The sequence below is a fragment of the Gossypium raimondii genome, chromosome 8 (assembly GCF_025698545.1).
Source record: "Gossypium raimondii isolate GPD5lz chromosome 8, ASM2569854v1, whole genome shotgun sequence".
Classification (NCBI taxonomy): Eukaryota; Viridiplantae; Streptophyta; class Magnoliopsida; order Malvales; family Malvaceae; genus Gossypium; species Gossypium raimondii.
Window position 1 is genome coordinate 2,420,439 of NC_068572.1, and position 20,689 is coordinate 2,441,127.

Below are 20,689 nucleotides of genomic sequence, written 5' to 3' on the forward strand. Positions count from 1 at the left end.
TCTAAGAAATTAAATTATGAGGGTTTGCATCCAGTTGGAATTGATGGTTACCAAAAGAGGAAGGAAGGCTCATCAATGGGTTGGGAATTGGAGTGGGTGGATAAAGATTACAAAATTAACAGCTGGCTGCCAAAATGATTAATGTGAATCACTTGCTTTTGAAAAAGACAATTTAATTAGTTAAGCAAATTGCATCTCATTTATTTTTTTCTCATATAAAAATGTTTAATGTTATAATAATTAAGTTATTTTGGGTTTTAGATATATAATGTCATGGTTCACACTAGAGGTGATCATGGGTTGGGCTATCTGGCCCGGCCCGACGGTCCGCCCGAAAATAGGAGGGTTAGGGTAAAAATATAGGCCCGAAATATGGGTTTGGGCAAAAAAATGAGACCCGTTTAAAAAACGGACCGAGCTTGGGTAAAACTATTTTAGCCCGGCCCGAATTATATATTAAATATATATTTTTATTTTTAATCAAATATATATTTTTTATATATATTAAATATATATTTAATATGGGCCGGGTCGGGCCAGGCTTGGGCTTAGCAATTTTCTCTCGAGCCAGACATTTTCAAGCTCATATTTCAGGCCGGGCCGAGCCTAAAATTTTGTCTGGGCTCGGCCCGACCCATGATCACCTCTAGTTCACACTATATATAATGCAAAGAGTTATTGAGGTTGGAGATTTGTTCGAGTTTGAAGGATGTTTGAGCAAAATGCTAGTTATATATAGTTGATCTCCTGTGCCTATATGGCTACACACGTGGGATGGAAATTTCACGATAAGGTTAGCTTATTCACACATTTTGAATAATATGCATTTTGAAGGTTCAAGAATACATTATTCAAGTGTCTCAAAGAAAACATGGAACTTTATGTGGACATTGAAAGTCCATTTCAAAGTGATTATCTTTCTTTGGACACTCCTTGATAATGCCCTCCCTTGCAAAACCGAGTTAAAAAAGACAATTAACACTATCAATCCAAAGTTTGCTTTATGTCAAGGAGAAGAGGACATTAATAATCTATTCAGGGAGTGTGACTTGGTCAGAGCAGAGTGATCTGAGTTGAGATTTGGTATTTGTACGAGAGACACTAATTCATTTTATGTGAGGGATTGGACTATACAAATACTGAAAGCGGCTAGAAGGGGAGTTGCTAATCACATTATTGAAAATTTGGGTTTTAGAAACAAAGTTATCTTTGAAGGTATAAACCCGACCCAATAACGGTCATCAAGGAAGTGGAAGAGTATATCAAAATAACGAGGAAATCTCTAAAGGAATGGATTTCATCCAATTTAGAAAGGAAAAGCAACGAGGGCATGAGGAGTGGGGAGGAATAATGAAGTACTTGCATGGGTTCTTCATATCAGGGACTCGAATAGAAGATCTCTTGTGTCACATGAATGAAGAATTCAACATGACAACGATATAGTTAGGAAATTGTTAGTGCTAAGGACTGTCCTGGTCATAATCGTCATAAAAGGTATCTCCTGCTACACTTTTAAGTTCAAGGACAGGTTATTAGGACTATCATTGGAGGGAAGACTTGTTCAAGTCACTGATCACACAAACCATTGCTAGATCACACAAACATCGTGTTTATGATGATACGATATGTTCATGTACAAAAAGTATAAATGTAACATAAAAATATTAATATATCCAGATTTATATTATACTCATTATTAATATTATTTTAAATCATTTTAATCGTCCAGTCAGCTCTTAAATATCAATCTAATAATGTCGTGCCATGGGCCATGGAGGGATCTTTTTCTTTGGGTACCGCATGTATATCCACTCACTTTTAAGTCGGCTGACATACAAAACACAAATAAATTATTGGGAAATATCACATATAAATACAATATAATGTAATATAATTGTCTCGCTTAAAAGGTTTCCATTATCATAAAATCGAATTTTAAAAAAAATTATAATTTGTTCATTTAAATATGAGTTGGGAAATAATTTTTTAGTACAAATTACAAAATTATAATTAGCTCATTTAAATATGAGTAGGTATATTATGTTTGGTTTTTGATGTGTTTTCATGGGTGTGTTCTATGTATATAAACGTGCAAGTTTTATATGTACTGATCTTAATCTGTCACAAATGTTGGAGGTTGAAAGCTATGCACTTGAAACCGACTAATTGTTAGTTGTTCCTTGCCAATGATTCTCACAAGCATATAGTTCCTCGACCTTTCACTAGAGGTGCTCATGGGCCGGGCGGCCCGGCCCAACGGCCCGCCCGAAATATGGGAGGGTTTGCCTAAAAATATAGGCCCGAAATATGGGCTTGGGCAAAAAAATGAGGCCCGATTAAAAAACGGGCCGGGTCTCGAGCACCACTTTTTTGGCCCAGGCCCGGCCCGGCCCGGCCCAAATATAATAAATATTTTTATTTTTTTAATTTTAAAATACTTTTAAAATACTTTTTTTAAATTTTTTAAATTTTTAAATTTTTTTAAAATACTTTTTTAATTTTTTTAATTTTAAAATATTTTTAAAATATTTTTTTAATTTTTGTTTTAATTTTTAAAATAAATTTTTGGTATTTATTTAAAAAACGGGCCGGGCCCAGGCTTATGAATTTTTTCTCGGGCCGGGCCTGGGAAAAATTCTAAGCCCATATTTTGGGTTGGGTCGGGCCCGGGCCGAAATTTTTTTCTGGACCCGGCCCGGCCCGGCCCATGAGCACCTCTACTTTTCACCTATTATCATCTTTAAAAAAATATTACTCTTATATTTTTTTCTTTTGCATTGATTACACCATGCTTTTACATATTGACGTAAAACCTTCTGTTAGAATTAAGTGACCCAAATCCTTATTTAAATAAAATACTGTCGTAAAATAAAATAAAAGTAAAATTCCTATAGAATTATATTTCTTTTATTTTATTTTAGAATAAGGTTTCTAAACCTTATTAAACTCCATCTATTTGATATTATTTGAATAAGGAGTTTCACTCCTATTAGAATAAGGTTTACAAGCCTATAAATAGGCATAGTCTACTCCTCTTGTAATTAAGTTTTCGACATAGTGAATTTTCTTTTCCTCTGCCCGTGGTTTTTTTCCTGAAAGGGTTTCCACGTAAAATTTGTGTGTTCTTTATTTTTCTATTTCTATTTTTCTTTGCGATATATTGTTATTACCGACATTATATTTTTCTCAAATTGGTATCCGAGCTTCCGGGTTGTTCATCTCAATTACAGTAATGACGTCTTTGAAGTACGAAATTCTGCTGTTGGATCGCAACACCAGATTTGCGTTGTGGCAGATAAAGATGCAAGCAGTTCTTGCACAGATGGACTTAGAGGAAGCGCCTTACTAGGGGTAGATAAGATGCCCTCAACATTGACGGAAGAAGAGAAGAAGCACAAGGATCGAAAGGCGTTAACACAGTTACATCTGCATTTGTCTAACGAAATTTTGCAGGATGTGATGAAGGAAAAGACTGCCGCTGGATTATGGAAGAGGTTGGAACAGATATGTATGTCGAAAACTCTAACTAGTAAGCTACATATGAAGCAGCGTCTTTAAGCTCATCGTTTGGAGGAAGGTGCATCTGTGCACGAACACTTAACAGTGTTTAAAGAAATTCTCTCAAACTTGGAGGCCATGGAGGTTCGGTATGATAAGGAAGATCTAGCGTTGATTCTACTTTGTTCGTTGCCCCTGTCTTATTTAACCTTTAGAGATACGATTTTATATAGCCGTGAGTCTCTCACAGTTGATGAGGTTTATGATTTTTTAACCTCGTATAATAAGATGAAGCATCTTGTGGTTAAAATTGACTCTCAGGGAGAGGGTCTTATTGTTCGTGGGAGACAAGATCGGAATACTGATGATGATCGTGGAAGGACACAGGAACGGAATCCTCGCAGTAAATCTAAGGGTAGGTCGAAGTCTTCAAACAAAGGTAAAACTTGTAACTTTTGCAAGAAGAAAGGGCACATTAAATCTGAGTGCTATAAGTTACAGAACAAGATTAAAAGGGAGGCTGCGAATCAAAATGGAAAACAACTAGAAAATTCTGGTAAAGCTGATGTTGTAGAAGATTACAGTGATGGTGAACTTCTAGCCGCTTCTGTCAACAATTCCAAAGTGAGCGAGGAGTGGATCCTTGATTCGGGTTGCACCTTTCACATGAGTCCCAATCGGGATTGGTTTACAACTTATGAAACAGTGTCTGAAGGTATTGTGTTGATGGGAAATAATGATTCATGTAGAATTGCAGGTGTTGGAACAATTAGAGTTAAGATGTTTGATGGAGTTGTCAGAACACTCAGTGAAGTACGACATGTTCCAGAATTAAAGAGAAATTTAATTTCATTGAGTACTATTGATTTAAAAGGGTACAAATACACAGTTGAAAGTGGGGTTTTAAAGATTTCCAAAGGTTCCCTCATTGTGATGAAAGGGCAGAGAAAGACTGCCAAGTTATATGTCTTGCAAGGTTCTACTGTTACTGGTGATGTAGCTGTGTCATCCTCTTCCTTGTCAGATGATGATATTACTAAACTTTGGCATATGCGCCTAGGGCATATGAGTGAGAATGGCATGGCAGAATTGAGCAAAAGAGGACTTCTTGATGGGCAAGGAATTTGCAAACTGAAGTTCTGTGAGCACTGCATTTTTGGGAAGCAAAAGAGTGTTTGATTCACCAGAGGAATCCATAACACGAAGGGAACGTTAGAGTATATACATTCTGATCTATGGGGGCCATCCAAAGTTCCTTCGAGAGGTGGAGCTAATTATATGCTAACTTTTATTGATGATTTTTTCAGAAAAGTGTGGGCGTTCTTTCTGAAGCAGAAAAGCGATGTGTTTTCCGTATTTAAGTCTTGGAAAACCATGATTGAAAAACAGACGGGAAAGCAAATAAGATATCTCCGCACAGACAATGACTTAGAGTTCTGTTCTGATGAATTTAATAAACTGTGCCAGTCAGAAAGGATCATGAGACACTTGACAGTTCGTCATACTCCACAGCAAAACGGCGTTGCAGAACGAATGAACAGAACAATCATGGAGAAGGTTCGATGTATGTTGTCAAATGCCAACTTATCAAAGTCATTTTGGGCAGAAGTAGCCTGTACTGCATGTTTTTTGATTAACCGATCTCCATCCGTTGCCATTGAGAAAAAGACTCCACAAGATGTATGGTCTGGTAATCCTGCTGACTATTATGATTTAAAGATCTTTGGTTGTCCTGCGTATGCTCATGTGGATAATGGAAAATTGGAACCAAGATCTATTAAATGTGTTTTTCTTGGTTATAAAGCTGGTGTAAAAGGGTATAAGTTATGGTGTCCTGAAAATAGAAAAGTTGTGATTAGCAGAGATGTTGTTTTTGATGAAACTGCTATGCTACCTAACTTATCTCTTAAAAACTCTTCCAATAAAGAAAATCAAAAGCAGGTGGAGCATTAGATTGATCTAGAATCTACAACAGAATCGACTACTAAAGCCAGTACAAAAATTCAAAATAGAGTTGCTTCTTCACCACAATACTCTATCGCCAAAAACAGAACTAGAAGAGAAATTAAACCTCCAAAGAAGTATGCCGAGGCTGATCTAGTTGCTTATGCTTTAAATGTGGCTGAAGATATAGATGCAAATAAAGAGCCATCTAATTATTCTGAGACGGTTAGTTGTGAAGACTCAGAAAAATGGATGTTTGCTATGCAAGAGGAGATGGAAGCACTACACAAAAATCAAACATGGGATCTTATGAAACTTCCTAAAGGTAAAAAGGTTGTTCGTTGTAAATGGGTGTTTAAAAAGAAAGAGGGGACTCCAAGAGTTGAAGAACCCAGATATAAAGCAAGGCTTGTTGCAAAGGGTTACAGTCAAATTCCAGAAGTAGACTTCACAGATGTGTTCTCTCCAGTTGTGAAGCATAGTTCGATTCGAGCTTTGCTTGGTATTTTGGCCATGCATGATTTGTAGCTTAAGCAGTTAGATGTAAAAATTGCATTTTTGCATGGAGAACTTGAGGAGGATATTTACATGCAACAACCAGAGGGTTTTACAGTTTCAGAAAAAGAGGACTATGTTTGCTTGCTGAAAAAGTCCCTTTACAGTTTGAAACAGTTATCAAGACAGTGGTATAAGAGGTTTGATTCCTTTATGACTTCTCATGATTTTAAAAGAAGTAGCTTTGACAGTTGTATTTATTTTAAGAAAAAACAATGATGGTTCTTTTGTGTTTCTACTCCTTTATGTTGATGACATGTTGATAGTAGTGAAAGATAAAGGAGAGATAAGAAAGGTCAAAGCCTAACTAAGTGAAGAATTTGAGATGAAAGACTTGGGTCCAGCAAAGAAGATACTTGGTATAGAGATTTTCAGGGATAGAAAAGCAAGTAAATTGTATCTAAGTCAGAAATGGTACATTGAGAAAGTTCTTTCTAGATTCAATATGCAGAATGCTAAGCCTGTTAGTACTCCTTTAGCAGCCCATTTCAGACTTTCATCGGCTTTGTATCCACAATCAGATGATGAGATTGAGTACATGTCACATGTTCCATACTCTAGTGCAGTGGGATCTCTCATGTATGCCATGGTTTGTTCACGTCCAGATTTATCATATGCAGTTAGTGCAGTTAGCAGATACATGGCGAATCTTGGTAAAGAACATTGGAAAGCAGTTCAGTGGATTTTAAGATACTTACGAGGTACTACCGATGTTTGCTTACAGTTTGGAAGAACTAGAGATGGAGTCATTGGGTATGTTGATGCTGATTTTGCTGGGGACCTCGATAGAAGAAGATCTCTCACCGGTTATGTCTTTACAATCGGAGGTTGTGCAATCAGTTGGAAAGCCACTTTGCAAACTACAGTCGCTTTGTCTACTATTGAAGCTGAGTACATGGCGATTACTGAGGCTTGTAAAGAAGCTATATGGTTGAAGGGACTCTTTAGTGAACTCAATGAAGACCTTCAAATCAATACAGTATTTTGTGACAGTCAGAGTGTCATCTTCCTTACAAAAGATCAAATGTTTCATGAGAGAACAAAACACATTGATGTTCGGTATCATTTTGTTCGTGATATTATTGCTCGTGGTGATGTTGTTGTGAGCAAAATTAGTACTCATGAAAATCCTGCAGATATGATAACTAAGTCACTTCCTATAACCAAGTTTGAGTATTGCTTAGACTTGGTTGGTGTTCATTGTTGCAAATAAACCCTTAAGGGGTTTTATGGAAGAGGTGGAGTAACTTGTTCGTTGAAAGTTCGCGATGAAGAACTTGTTCATTAAGAATTCGTATCAAGGTGGAGATTGTTAGAATTAAGTGACCCAAATCCTTATTTAAATAAAATACTGTGGTAAAATAAAATAAAATTAAAATCCCTATAGAATTATACTTCTTTTATTTTATTTTAGAATAAGGTTTCTAAACCTTATTAAACTCCATCTATTTGATATTATTTGAATAAGGAGTTTCACTCCTATTAGAATAAGGTTTACAAGCCTATAAATAGGCATAGTCTACTTCTCTTATAATTAAGTTTTCGACATAGTGAATTTTCTTTTCATCTGCCCGTGGTTTTTTTCCCGAAAGGGTTTCCACGTAAAATTTGTGTGTTCTTTATTTTTCTATTTCTATTTTTCTTTGTGATATATTGTCATTACCGACATTATATTTTTCTCACCTTCATTCTATAATTGTCTTATATAATACATTTGCTTCCCCTAGTTAGCCCCAGTAGTGAAAGAACTGTGGCAGCAATATGTTTTGAGCTCAGCCCTGCCTCTTCTATTTGATCACTTTGAGATCCATGGTCAATGTATCTATCTGGTAGCACCATTGGCCTCCACTGCACCATGTAACATTGATATGTTAGAACAATAACATACATTTCCACCAAGTATAAATGTTAATGGATGTTAGTGTTACCTTAAGCTTGCCATCTAGTAGTCCATTCAAGCACAAGAAATGTGAAACGTGGGTGCTGAACCCTCCGATTGATCCTTCTTCCACAGTGATTAATATCTCGTGTTCTTGAGCTAGTTGTTTCAATAAATCTCCGTCGATTGGCTTACAAAAACGAGCATCCGCCACCATTGTAGAGATGTCATGCATTTGTAGTTGTTCAGCTGCTTTCATACAACTTTGTACGATTGTTCCATACCCCAAAATGGCCACCCTGCCACTTCCTTCTCTTAGTACTTTTCCCTTCCCAATCTGACCATGTTCAAAATTTGGGTTAAGAAATTTCAAATGATATTGTTTGTTTTGGCCCATTGTAAAGCTTGTAGAATAAAATTGTACCTCTAATGGTGTTCCTTTGTTGTTTGGTGGGAGAATAGAACCAATGCCATTGCCTCTGGGGTACCTAAAGCAGCTTGGCCGATCATCAATGGCTGCTGCTGTTGCCACCATGTGCATCAGCTCAGTCTCGTTTGAAGGTGCCATTACCACCATATTAGGCAAACATGCCATAAAAGTAGTATCGAATGCACCACAATGGGTCGGTCCATCTGCACCCACCAGGCCAGCCCTGTCTATTGCAAATCTCACAGGGAGCTTTTGAAGATCAACATCATGAGCAACCTGCAATAATTAAACACTTTGTTATTATTAGTTTTGATCACACCATTGCTTTCAAATTAGCTTATTATTAACTAGGAATTACCTGATCGAATCCTCTTTGTAGAAAGGAAGAGTAAATAGCACAAAACGGTTTCAGCCCTTCAGAAGCTAAACCAGCAGCAAAAGTAACAGCATGTTGTTCAGCTATACCGACATCGAAACATCGATCCGGGAATTGTTTTTGGAACAAATTAAGCCCGGTTCCTCCTCCCATGGCGGCATGGATTCCCACTATTTTGTCATCTTCCTGTGCTTCAGCTATTAAAGACTCTGCAAAATACTGAGTATACGATCGTGTTGCTGACTTGCTCTTCATTTGTTTCCCGGACTTGGGATCGAATTTCACAACCCCTAAAATAAGAAGAAATATCCATGATGGCCCGAACTTTTTCATTTTTCTTAAAATACCCATGTTAGACACAATAAGGACGACATTTACTTCAAGTCTGGTTATGTAGTGTTAAATTGTACTTACCATGCATTTTATCTGGTGCAACCTCGGCAGGGGCATAACCTTTTCCCTTCTCGGTAATGACATGAATGAGAACAGGTCCAGGGGCTGGCATTGACTTAATTTCATTCATGACATAAACAAGGTCTTCTACATCATGACCATCCACTGGTCCTATGTAGTATACTCCTAATTCTTCAAACAGGCTAGCCCCCGAACCACCGACTACTCCTCTCATGCAGGAATCGAATTTCGCAGCAATCTCATGTGTTTGCCCACCAATTTGCTTTGTGATACCCTGTGCACGTGTCAAAACAACTTAAATAGGCCCATTTTGCAGAGTCATCATAGGAAAGTAATGTGATTCTAAGAGCTGAATTTTGACACCTTTGCAGCCTCGCGTAGTTGACGAAATTCCCTGTTAGAATGAAGCTTTGTTAAAGCTTTGCTAAGAGCTCCAACTGGAGGAGCCGGACCGTCGACCGTGGCGGTCGGCAACGAAACTTGCTTATTATCATTCAAGATGATGATGAGATTAGTGTCAAGATAACCAGCATTGTTGAGTGCTTCATATGCCATTCCAGCAGTCATTGCTCCATCACCTATTACTGCAATTACATGATTGTTCTTCCCTAACAGATCTCTTCCAACTGCCATCCCTGCAATAAAACAGCCCACCATTAATTAGCATACCTTTAATTTGCATTTATCGTCATTGCCGAAGAGCTTCGAACAAGTACCTAAACCAGCTGAAATGCTAGTAGAACTATGGCCAGCTCCAAAGGCATCATGAATGCTCTCTTCCCTTTTCGGAAACCCTGCTAATCCACATGTTTGTCGAATCGAATGCATCCTCGATCTTCTACCGGTTAAAATCTTATGTGGGTAGGACTGCAAATAACAAAATACAGTATGTTAATAACCCATCATACATCAATGGAACTAACTGTATTTAGCAATAGACAACATAATGTTATTACCTGATGCCCAACATCCCAAAGTATCTTATCCACTGGAGTGTCGAAAACATGGTGAAGTGCCACTGTTAGCTCAGCCACCCCAAGGTTTGAACTGAGATGCCCACCAGTGTTTGACACTGTGTAAACCACCTCTTCTCGTAGCTCATCAGCTAACTTCCCAAGCTCCTATCGTTTTTCATTAAACAAATTAATAATATGTGATTAAAAGTATTAATAATTATAGTTAATGGTATAATTAATTGTTTACCTCGATGGAAAGATTCTTCATATTAATGGGACGGTTTATGGTATCAAGAAGTGGAGTAGACGGTTTTTCTCCTGAGAAATTAAGGAATCTTTTCACTTGTCTTGTCTGTTGACTTTGTTTGACCATGGTCTTTCTTGCATTTTCTGGCTCTAATTGGGCCACTGCAACTCCATTGAATCGACACTGCAATAAATAAACATATATTCTATCAGTAAACACCGTGATCGTTTAAATTCATTAGTTCATCAACGAAATTTTTGAGACAGACCTTGGGACGTTCATCTTGGGATTGCTGCAAAGGAAGAAAATTTGTTATAAAAATGGAAGAAGACATTGCCATATGTTGCAATCAAAACAACTTAAATTTGTTTGGGTGGAAAAGTAGTATCAAATGCAATAGCTTTGTTGAATTGTGATGGACATGGTTGCAATGTAAGAGGGTGATTTATAGGCTTTAACTGGTGGCCAGGCCACTTTCCTGAAAACGTGTTGTGTAGCTTGATATTATCTTCCACGTGAAAAATACATTTTCCAGCAGCAATCACAGTCATCCTCGTAAGCAGCTTGTCTGTTGGCACTAATTGGTACTGGATTTGATGTGTTTTCGCAATAATAGTACCCTTTTTTAATTATTATTTGTATCAGATAATGTTTACCCTGAATTTGTTCACTTTTAATAATGAATTGGCTTTACGGCTTTTTCACCTAAGTAATATAAAAAATAAAATTAATAACTAAAATAATATGTCCATAAAATTATTTATCAAAATGTACTACAGCATTGAAATACAATAATTTAAAGTATTCAGGGATTTGATATGTAAATTTATCCTTTTGAGCAGCTACTTTAAAAAAAAGTGAAAGGATGACGACACCAAACCTTAAATGTGGTTAATTGACTTCTAAACCTTCCTTATTTATTATTTTATTTTTATTTTCCTTTAACTCATTATATTGTGTTTAAACAAGCCCTCAACTTATTTTTATAGTTAAATAAACTCTTAACCTATAATTTTTACTCATAAAAGTCCTTTATTTTAATATTAAAGTAAATATATTTTACCCAACCATACTAACTACTTAAATTCTAGAAATCAGCTACCCTGTTATTCTTATATCTTCTTAAAAAAGACTTCCTCTCTGTGATTCTAAATTGTGTGTCATGCTATACTATTTCACTCAATTTATTGAGATTTTAATAGTATTTATAAAATTCTAAGATAAGCCTTGAAACATAAAAAGATTCTTGTTCTTGTTCTTCCATATGCGCCATAATGGACCATTTCTCAATGTCCATTCAGAATTTCCCAAGTTTGCCTTGACCCACTCTAAGAGATTGCTGGAGAAAAACTACTCACGGCAATTCCTTAGCACAAAATATTTCTAAACATCTTTAGTAGCCGGGTAATCTCTAAGGAAATGCAAAATATTCTCAGCCTAAAAAATGAATATTTTTAATAAGCTTAAATTACATTTTTCATTTTAAAATGGGTATTTTAAAATTCATTTTTTACTGGCCGATACGAGTAAAATTAACGAGCATGCACCATTACAATCAGTACAGACTGAAATTTGCATCACAACTATACCTAAAATTCATTGCTCGGGACGATATGAACGATCAGATTATAGTTACACCAAATTTGTAAACAGGTGTTGAGGGGAAGAATTTTTTTAATTTTTTGTATGTGAAACAAATCTAAGATAAGTAGTTAGATTAAATGCTAATATTGTTAAAATCATGCGATTGACTTTTTACTGTAAGTTTATATATTATTATATAACCAAAGCTAGATATTGACGATAGATATGCTTTCATCATGGTTGATACGAAACAGTGCCGCAAATCTTAGATACGCGGGTTTACCTACTAGCACTTGGGCAAATTAATGGATAAGGCTATACTTTGATTTTTAATATAAGTTTACATTTATAAAATTTCATGCATCACGTTTTTTCATTTCTGGTAGGTCCAATGTTCATTCTGTGACAATAATCTATAATTACTATTTGACCAGGTCTGGTTAAGATTCAAGCTAGCAGCCTTGTTGAACACCCATGACACTCAAAATAAGAGAAAAAGAGTTAGTAGGGTGTGGAAAATAGGCCTTTTCTGGTAGGTCCAACGTTCATACTGTGAAAATAATCTGCAATTACTATTTGACCAGAACTGGTTAGGATTCAAGCTAGCAGCCTTGTTGAACACCCATGACACTCAAAATTCCACTATTTGATGGGAGCCCTCCTATAGTTGTAAATGTCAGTTGCTCAGTTGAGTTGTGGTTGTCATTGCACGATACTCAGCTTCTATGGTTGACAAAGACACTGTCGGTTGTCTTTTGCTACGTTAAGAAATTGCTCCACCAAGCAAAAACATCTACCATAGTTGAGTGCCGAGTATTATGGTCACCTGCACAATCAGCAACACACTTGCCAACCAAGGTGCAATCTCCACCCTTTTTAAAATCAAATCGATATGATAAATTATGTAAAATATGTTATAAATTGAAACATTAGAGAAATGCAAAAAAAAAAAAATCTTTAAATTAAGTCGCAATAAAATTATACAAAATATGAAATAAATTAATACAAAATTCAAAAATAAAAAATAATTGTTCCTTAAATAAAATGTAGGAATTGCCAACCACTCAAATGTAAAATTTAATATAGTTATATTTTAAAAAAGAAAAAATGGATATTAAAAAATTTATAAATTTATGTGGGATGTACCTCGTATTTATCGGATATGTTGCAGGTATCTTAAAAACGTTCGACGATTTATCGAAAAAGAGGTAAAACAAAGACGACGTTGCAATGTGAAGACAAGCAACGTCGCAATGAAACCCCAAACGAACATGCATGGGACGTCACGATGATTTCTCCAAATAATGTAGTCACGTTTTTAAATTCTAAGCAGTAACTCAATTATCAATTCAATTAATCTTGAGAAAAATATAATGTCGGTAATGACAATATATAGCAAAGAAAAATAGAAATAGAAAAATAAAGAACACACAGATTTTACGTGGAAAACCTTTCGGGAAAAAAACCACGGGCAGAGGAGAAGAAAATTCACTATGTCGAAAAACTTAATTACAAGATGAGTAGACTATGCCTATTTATAGGCTTGTAAACCTTATTCTAGTAGGAGTGAAACTCCTTATTCAAATAATATCAAATAGATGGAGTTTAATAAGGTTTAGAAACCTTATTCTAAAATAAAATAAAAGAAGTATAATTCTATAGGGATTTTACTTTTATTTTATTTTACCACAGTATTTTATTTAAATAAGGATTTGGGTCACTTAATTCTAACAAATCTTACATCCCATTCATTACAAAAAAAAAATTCAGATTCAAATACATACAATTAGGGCCACAATTATCGATTCAATTCGACAGCAACCATTCATCTCATAGCCGAATCATCCTCTCAAAACCCTAATTCTTTCTTCTTTCATTTTCATTTGTTTCAATTACTATGTTTTGTTTGATTCATTTAAGGCCGACTTGTGATTAATTTTGGTCATAAATCATACTCAAGGAGGGCAAATCAAGCACTATCAAGGCTGCCCATTATTGTTCACATGATTCATGTTAATATAAATCTCCAGTGAAGAAAATCTTGAACACACGAACGAAACTCGAATAGAAAAAAATAGGACAAGGCTCCAAGGCGTGTATCAAATCACTATCTTTAATATTATATTCGCCTCCACCTATTTTCGGTGTGCAAATGAGTTCTAAGTAAATTAAACTTGAGGATACAATGAAGCCAATGATTATTTGCGTTTTGCACTGGCGATAATAGCCCACTACACATTGAGCAATGTATGATAAGAAACTCAATTTCTATAAAGGATTTCTGCAATAATACTTTATAAAATAATCTAATAATACTGACGATTTTATAAAATAATCTAATAATACTAACGATTCAATCTGTTGAATCGATTTTCTCTATTTTTAAAATTTTTATGATTTTTAAAGAATTGATTGTGTAGACATCTCTAAACTATGACCTTCATTCTAAATTGATCCCTAAACTTCAAAACATTCTAATTACAACCTTAAACTATTGATGTTATATTAATCAAGTCCTTCCATTATTAAAATTATTAATTTAACAATTAAATGGCATGCCAAATTTTATGTGACATAATTTAAAATAAAAATTTTAAAGAAAAATAAAACATTATCACATAACATTTAAAATTGAAAACTAAAAATAAAGTAAAACCGAAAATAATAGAGAAAACGATAAAGTTTATGTAAAAACTTCAAAAACCTCAAAACTAGGAGTTTTACAACTCACAATATTCATTTTTCTTTAAAATTTTCGTTTTAAATTATGCTACATGAGATATTACGTTTAATTTAACGGATTAAATTAATGATTTTAATAATGAAAAGACTTTATTGATATAACCTCGATAGTTTGGAATGTTTGATGTAATTAACTATTTTTTAAATAATTTATTCGATTGAATCGAATAAACTGGTAAAAACAATCAAATCAATCGAACAAAGAATCAATAATTTGACCAATTCAACTACGAATGTTATTCTGAAAACCTTCAATTCTTTTGTAATTAAATTCAACTTGACTTTCCTTTGCACTTCATGCCTCACAAGGTCTATGATCATGATGATAATTGAGCATTTTTCCTCCAGGAAAAAATAGTTTTATATGTTTTAAATGTGACCGTACAGTGGCGAATTCGGTCCCTTAAAATGAAAATATTTTCATATGACCTGTAATGGCCTAAATTCAAGGTTATCGGAACAGTGGTTTCGGGACCACAAATCCGATGAGGAAAAATTTATTTTTCTTATATTTTTATGGTCTATGATTTCACGGAATGATTTTGTGAAAATTTCATTCAAAAATTTCGACGTTTGGGCACTCAATTTAGTCAAAAGGACTAAATTGTAAAAAGTGCAAAAGTTGAGTTCTACATGTTAGAGGTGTTCAATCATTATGAAACTTTAAATTGGAGGTCCTTATATGGTAATTATACCATTGGTAACTTGGTAGACAAAAATGGACATGAGATAAGTGAAATAGAAAATTTTTAAGTTAGGGGCAATTTGGTAATCTAGTAATTAAAATGAATTAAAAGGGAAAAAGATGGCAAATTATGCTCATCTTCTTCATATGAACGAAATCAGCAAGGGGGGAAGCCATAGTTAGGGTTTTCAAGCTTCCAAGCTCCATAGTAAGTGATCCCAAGCCCCGTTTTTAATGTTCTTTACGTTTTTGAGATCCCGGTAGCTTAATTTAGCTTATTCTAGCAATAATTTAACCTAGAGTTTATATTTGGAAAAATACCCATAGGTGAAAAGTGTTTATTTTGTTGTTTTATGATAGAATATAAAGCTAGAAATATAAAACTAGAAATTATGTTAAACAACTTTTACTAAGCGATTTTAAGTGAAAACGAGTAAAACGACATAATCGGTAAAAATACCTAATGTTCATAAGTACATGTTAGAGTGGGAATTTGATGTTGCCATAGAAGGGGAAAATGTTCAGAATGTTATAAAACATAAGAATAAGAGATGAAGTTTAATTTCCGAGCCTTGGGTCAAAAATGTAATTATGTAAAAGTTTAGGGGCAAAATTGTAATTTTGAAAAAGTTAGAGTCAATGGCTGTTTTGTTGAATGTGAGTATTAAATAAGTTAAATTTGCTATTTTAGATCAAGAAGAACGAAACTCGAGGTTAGACAAAGGGAAGAATAAAGTTGAAGACTAAGTTGTTGAATTGGACTATATTTGATACCGAGGTAAGTTTACGGTAAATAAATGCAATATTTCAATATTTATTATCAATGCTGTTATTTTCCAGCAACTATGAATTTATTTTATGAATTTATTTGATGATGATCTAAGCATGAAATGATAGAGAATTAAAATTAAAAGTCCCGTTGATACATAAGGATGGTCTGGATACGAATGTCATGACATTTGGGTAAAGAGGTCCCATGTAAGACCATGTCGGGACATGGCATTGGCACCGAGATGAGAGGTCCCATGTAAGACCATGTCGGGACATGGCATTGGCACCGGATGAGAGGTCCCATGTAAGACCATGTGCAGGACATGGCGTTAATACCGAGATGAGAGGTCCCAGTAAGACCATGTGCGGGACATGGCATGGGCACCGATATGAGAACATCCATGTAAGACCATGTCTGGGACATGGCTTTGGCGTGTTATTATCAGAAGAGACCCGAGTATCCTTATTATTCCAATGTAGCTCAACGGGCTTGTAAACGAATCATGTTCATGAAAGTTCGTTTAAAGCATAAATGGCAAGCTCGGGTAAGTTATAAGAGTTAAGAACTTATTATACTATCAATTGATGTTCAACGATGCAGCAAGAGTTGAGTAAGTTATGTACACAAGTATTCTAAGTAAACAAGCAAGAGAACTAGTATGAGATTAACTAAAGAGTAAACTAGAGATATAGACATTTGAGTTTAATTATTTAAGTTAAATATTGTTATTTATTTGCTAGTAAACTTACTAAGCTTTATGATTACTTCTTTTATTTCTCTTTCTCTTATAGTATTGTAAAGCTACTTCAAGGATCCTAAAGAAGTCGGAGATCGTCCACACTATCAACCACAACTGCTCGGTATTTTATGTCGAAACACGTTTGAGTTATGGCATGTATAGGGATTTAGTTATTCTAAATGTTTGTATTTATGATCTTGCTAAAGAATGATGTGTAAGTATTTGATGATGAATGGTTGCTAAAATGGTTAAGTATGGAAGTGTTTGTTGTTATAAAAGTTTAAGTGATAAACTATGAATGGAAATCATAAAAGGGTAAAATTTTGCAAAGAAACAGAATTCAGACAGCACTGTGACGTGACTTTGAAAAATCACCTAGGATGGTATAAAATGAATTAGAGGATGAATGATATATGTTATTATATTTTGTTGAGTCTATTTTCATGGAAAAATAACAGTGTAGCAAAAGGAAATTTATATTTTAAGATATGTGAATTTTAGTAAGATAGGGTCAGAACTATTTTTGGAGTCCCCTGTTTTGAGTTTAGAAAATAATTAAAAATTGTACAAAAATGGTTATGAGTTGAAATTTACATGCTTAGATTCCTTAATGAGTCTATTTTCTGTAGGAACAAGTGGGAATAGCATATGAAAATCCTATAATGAGAAAAGTTATTTTTAGTAACAAGAGGTCAGAATAGTCGAATGGTGAAACAGGGGATACTTTAACTAATAAACTGTACTAATTGGCTGAACTAAAAATTCTAAAAATTTTATGGTAGGAAGATATATGAGTCTAGTTTCAAGGAAAATTTACGGAGTTAAATTTTGAGTTCCGTATCTCAAGTTATAATTAATTTAGTGACTACTGCACAATTGGACAGCTTTGCTGTAAATAGTGAAAATAATTTGCAAAAGTAAATTTTTATGCTCTGAATTAGTAAGATAAGTTAAGTAATGCCTCGTGCTCGACTCCGGAAACGGTCTCGGGTAAGGGGTGTTACATGACCTCTTTAAAATTTTTAAAATTTTAAATTAATAAAAGCAAAATTATACTTTAGCCCCTCCTAGAAATATAAAAATTTGATTTAATCTTTTAAAATTTTGATTCAAAAGGGTATAGATACACAGTTGAAAGTGGGGTTTTGAAGATTTCCAAAGGCTCACTCGTTGTGATGAAAGGGCAGAGAAAAGCGGTGTTGCAGAACATATGAACAGAACGATCAAGGAGAAGGTTCAATATATGTTGTCAAATGTCAACTTACCAAAGTCGTTTTGGCCGAAGCAGCCTCTACTGTATGTTTTTTTATCAACCGATCTCCATCCGTTGCTATTGAGAAAAAGACTCCACAAGAGGTATGGTCTGGTAATCCTACTGACTATTATAATTTAAAGATCTTTGAGTGTCCTGCGTATACTTATGTTGATAATGAAAAATTGGAACTGATATCAATTAAATGTGTTTTTCTTGGTTATAAAGCTGGTGTAAAAGGGTATAAGTTATGATGTCCTGAAAATAGAAAAGTTGTGATTAGTAGAGATGTTGTTTTTGATTAAACTGCTATGCTACCTAACTTATCTCTTAAAGACTCTTCTAATAAAGAAAATCAAAAGCAGGTGGAGCATTAGATTAATCTAAAATCTACAACAGAGTTGACTCCTCAAGCCAATACAAAAATTTAGAATAGAGTTGCTTCTTTACCACAATACTGTATCGCTAAAAACAAAACTGGAAGAGAAATTAAACCTCCAAAGATGTATGACAAGGCTGATCTAGTTTCCTATGCTTTAAATGTGGCTGAAGATATATATGCAAACCAAGAGCCATATAATTATTCTGAGGCGGTTAGCTGTGAAGACTCAAAAAAGTGGATGTTTGCTATGCAAGAGGAGATGGAATCACTTCATAAAAATATAATATGGAATCTTGTGAAACTTTCCAAAGGTAAAAAAATTGTTTGTTGTAAATGGGTGTTTAAAAAAAAGAAGGGACTCCAGGAGTTGAAGAACCCAGATATAAAGCAAGGCTTGTTGCAAAGGGTTACAGTCAAATTCCAGGAGTGGACTCCACAGATGTGTTCTCCCCAGTTGTGAAACATAGTTTGATTCGAGCTTTGCTTGATATTGTGGCCATGCATGATTTAGAGCTTGAGCAGTTAGATGTAAAAACTGTATTTTTGCATGGAGAACTTGAGAAAGATATTTACATGCAACAACTAGAGGGTTTTACAGTCTCAGAAAAAGAGGACTATGTTTGCTTGCTAAAAAAGTCCCTTTACAGTTTGAAACAGTCACCAAGACAGTGGTACAAGATGTTTGATTCCTTTATGACTTTTCATGATTTCAAAAGAAGTGGTACAAGAGGTTGATGACATGTTGATAGCAGCAAAAGATAAAAGAGAGATAAGAAAGGTCAAAGCCCAACTAAGTGAGGAATTTGATATGAAAGATTTGGGTCCAGCAAATAAGATACTTGGTATGGAGATTCTCAGAGATAGAAAAACAAGTAAATTGTACCTAAGTCAGAAGGGTTACATTGAGAAAGTTCTTTGTAGGTTCAATATGCAGAGTGCTAAGCCTATTAGTACTCCTTTAGTAGCCCATTTCAGACTTTTATCGGCTTTGTCTCCACAATCAGATGATGAGATTGAGTACATGTCACATGTTCCATACTCTAGTGCAGTGAGATCTCTCATGTATGCTATGGTTTGTTCACGTCCAGATTTATCATATGCAGTCAGTGCAGTTAGCAGATACATGGCAAATCCCGGTAAAGAATTGGAAAGTAGTTCAGTGGATTTTAAGATACTTACGAGGTATTACTGATGTTTGCTTACAGTTTGGAAGAACTAGAGATGGAGTCATTGGGTATGTTGATGCTGATTTTGTTAGAGACCTTGATAGAAGAAGATCTCTCACAGGTTTTGTCTTTACAATCGAAGGTTGTGCAATTAGTTGGAAAGCCACTTTGCAAACTACAGTCGTTTTGTCTACAGCTGAAGCTAAGTACATGACGATTACTGAGGCTTGTAAAGAAGCTAATTGGTTAAAGGGACTATTTAGTGAACTCAATGAAGACCCTTCACATAATGTGTTTCATGTATCTATGTTACAATGGTATTGATCAGACCCTTTGCATGTTATATTACCAGTAGATGTCGAGATTCAGCCTGATATATAGCTTGAGAGGTTAAAGAATTGAGAAATAAAAGCATAGCCTTAGTGGAAGGCAACAACACGGTATAGAGGAGGCCACTTAGGAACCCGAAGAAGCTATGAAAGCGCAGTACCTGAAGCTCTTTTCTTGTAAGATTTTCAGGGACGAAAATTCCTTTAAGGGAGAGAGTTGTAACAACCCGTTTTTAGTGAAATCGAAACAATGGTCTTGGGACCACAAATCCGATGTGAGAATATTTATTTTATTATTATTTTAATGTCTACAACATATTAGTAGTATTGTATAAAAATTTCGTTAAGAAATTTTATCGTTTGCATGTTGAATTTGGTATAAAGGACTAAATCGTTAAAGGTGCAAAAGTTACATTCTATAAGCTAAAGGGGTGTAATGGCTATGCTATTTAATGGTTGAGGGATTTATGTTGTTATTAGACCATAACTTTATTGAATGGACAAATATGGACATTAATTAAGTGGTTTTGAGGTTTATAATAAAAGGTTAATTAAGTAAATTAATAAATTTTAAAGGATCGAATTCGCCACTGTACGGTCACATTTAAAACATATAAAACTATTTTTTTCCCGGAGGAAAAACGCTCAATTATCATCATGATCATAGACCTCGTGAGATATAAAGTGCAAAGGAAAGTCAAGTTGAATTTAATTACAAAAGAATTGAAGGTTTTCGGAA

General features: G+C 34.7%; 1 protein-coding gene and 1 long non-coding RNA gene across 3 annotated transcripts; one reads left to right on the plus strand and one right to left on the minus strand.

Moving 5' to 3' along the window:
- Nucleotides 1–7,364: 7,364 nt before the first annotated feature.
- On the minus strand, nt 7,365–10,710 carry LOC105790220 (probable 1-deoxy-D-xylulose-5-phosphate synthase 2, chloroplastic). The gene is made up of 10 exons (XM_012617705.2): nt 10,568–10,710; nt 10,300–10,482; nt 10,053–10,217; nt 9,813–9,963; nt 9,460–9,731; nt 9,097–9,370; nt 8,665–8,972; nt 8,301–8,582; nt 7,926–8,213; nt 7,365–7,845 (listed from the first exon to the last, which is right to left on the minus strand). Exons 1-10 carry the CDS (start codon nt 10,637–10,639, stop codon nt 7,699–7,701), a joined length of 2,142 nt encoding a protein of 713 aa, XP_012473159.1. The 5' UTR covers nt 10,640–10,710; the 3' UTR covers nt 7,365–7,698.
- Nucleotides 10,711–15,457: 4,747 nt separating this feature from the next.
- Nucleotides 15,458–20,236, plus strand: LOC128042984 (uncharacterized). 2 transcript variants are annotated; one of them, XR_008198683.1, is made up of 4 exons: nt 15,458–15,518; nt 16,002–16,088; nt 16,874–16,942; nt 17,938–20,236. It is a non-coding gene; the product is annotated as an uncharacterized LOC128042984 (long non-coding RNA). The 2 variants fall into 2 exon arrangements; XR_008198682.1 differs by lacking the exon at nt 17,938–20,236 and having other exon boundaries at nt 16,874–17,926.
- The last annotated feature ends 453 nt before the right edge of the window (nt 20,237–20,689 follow it).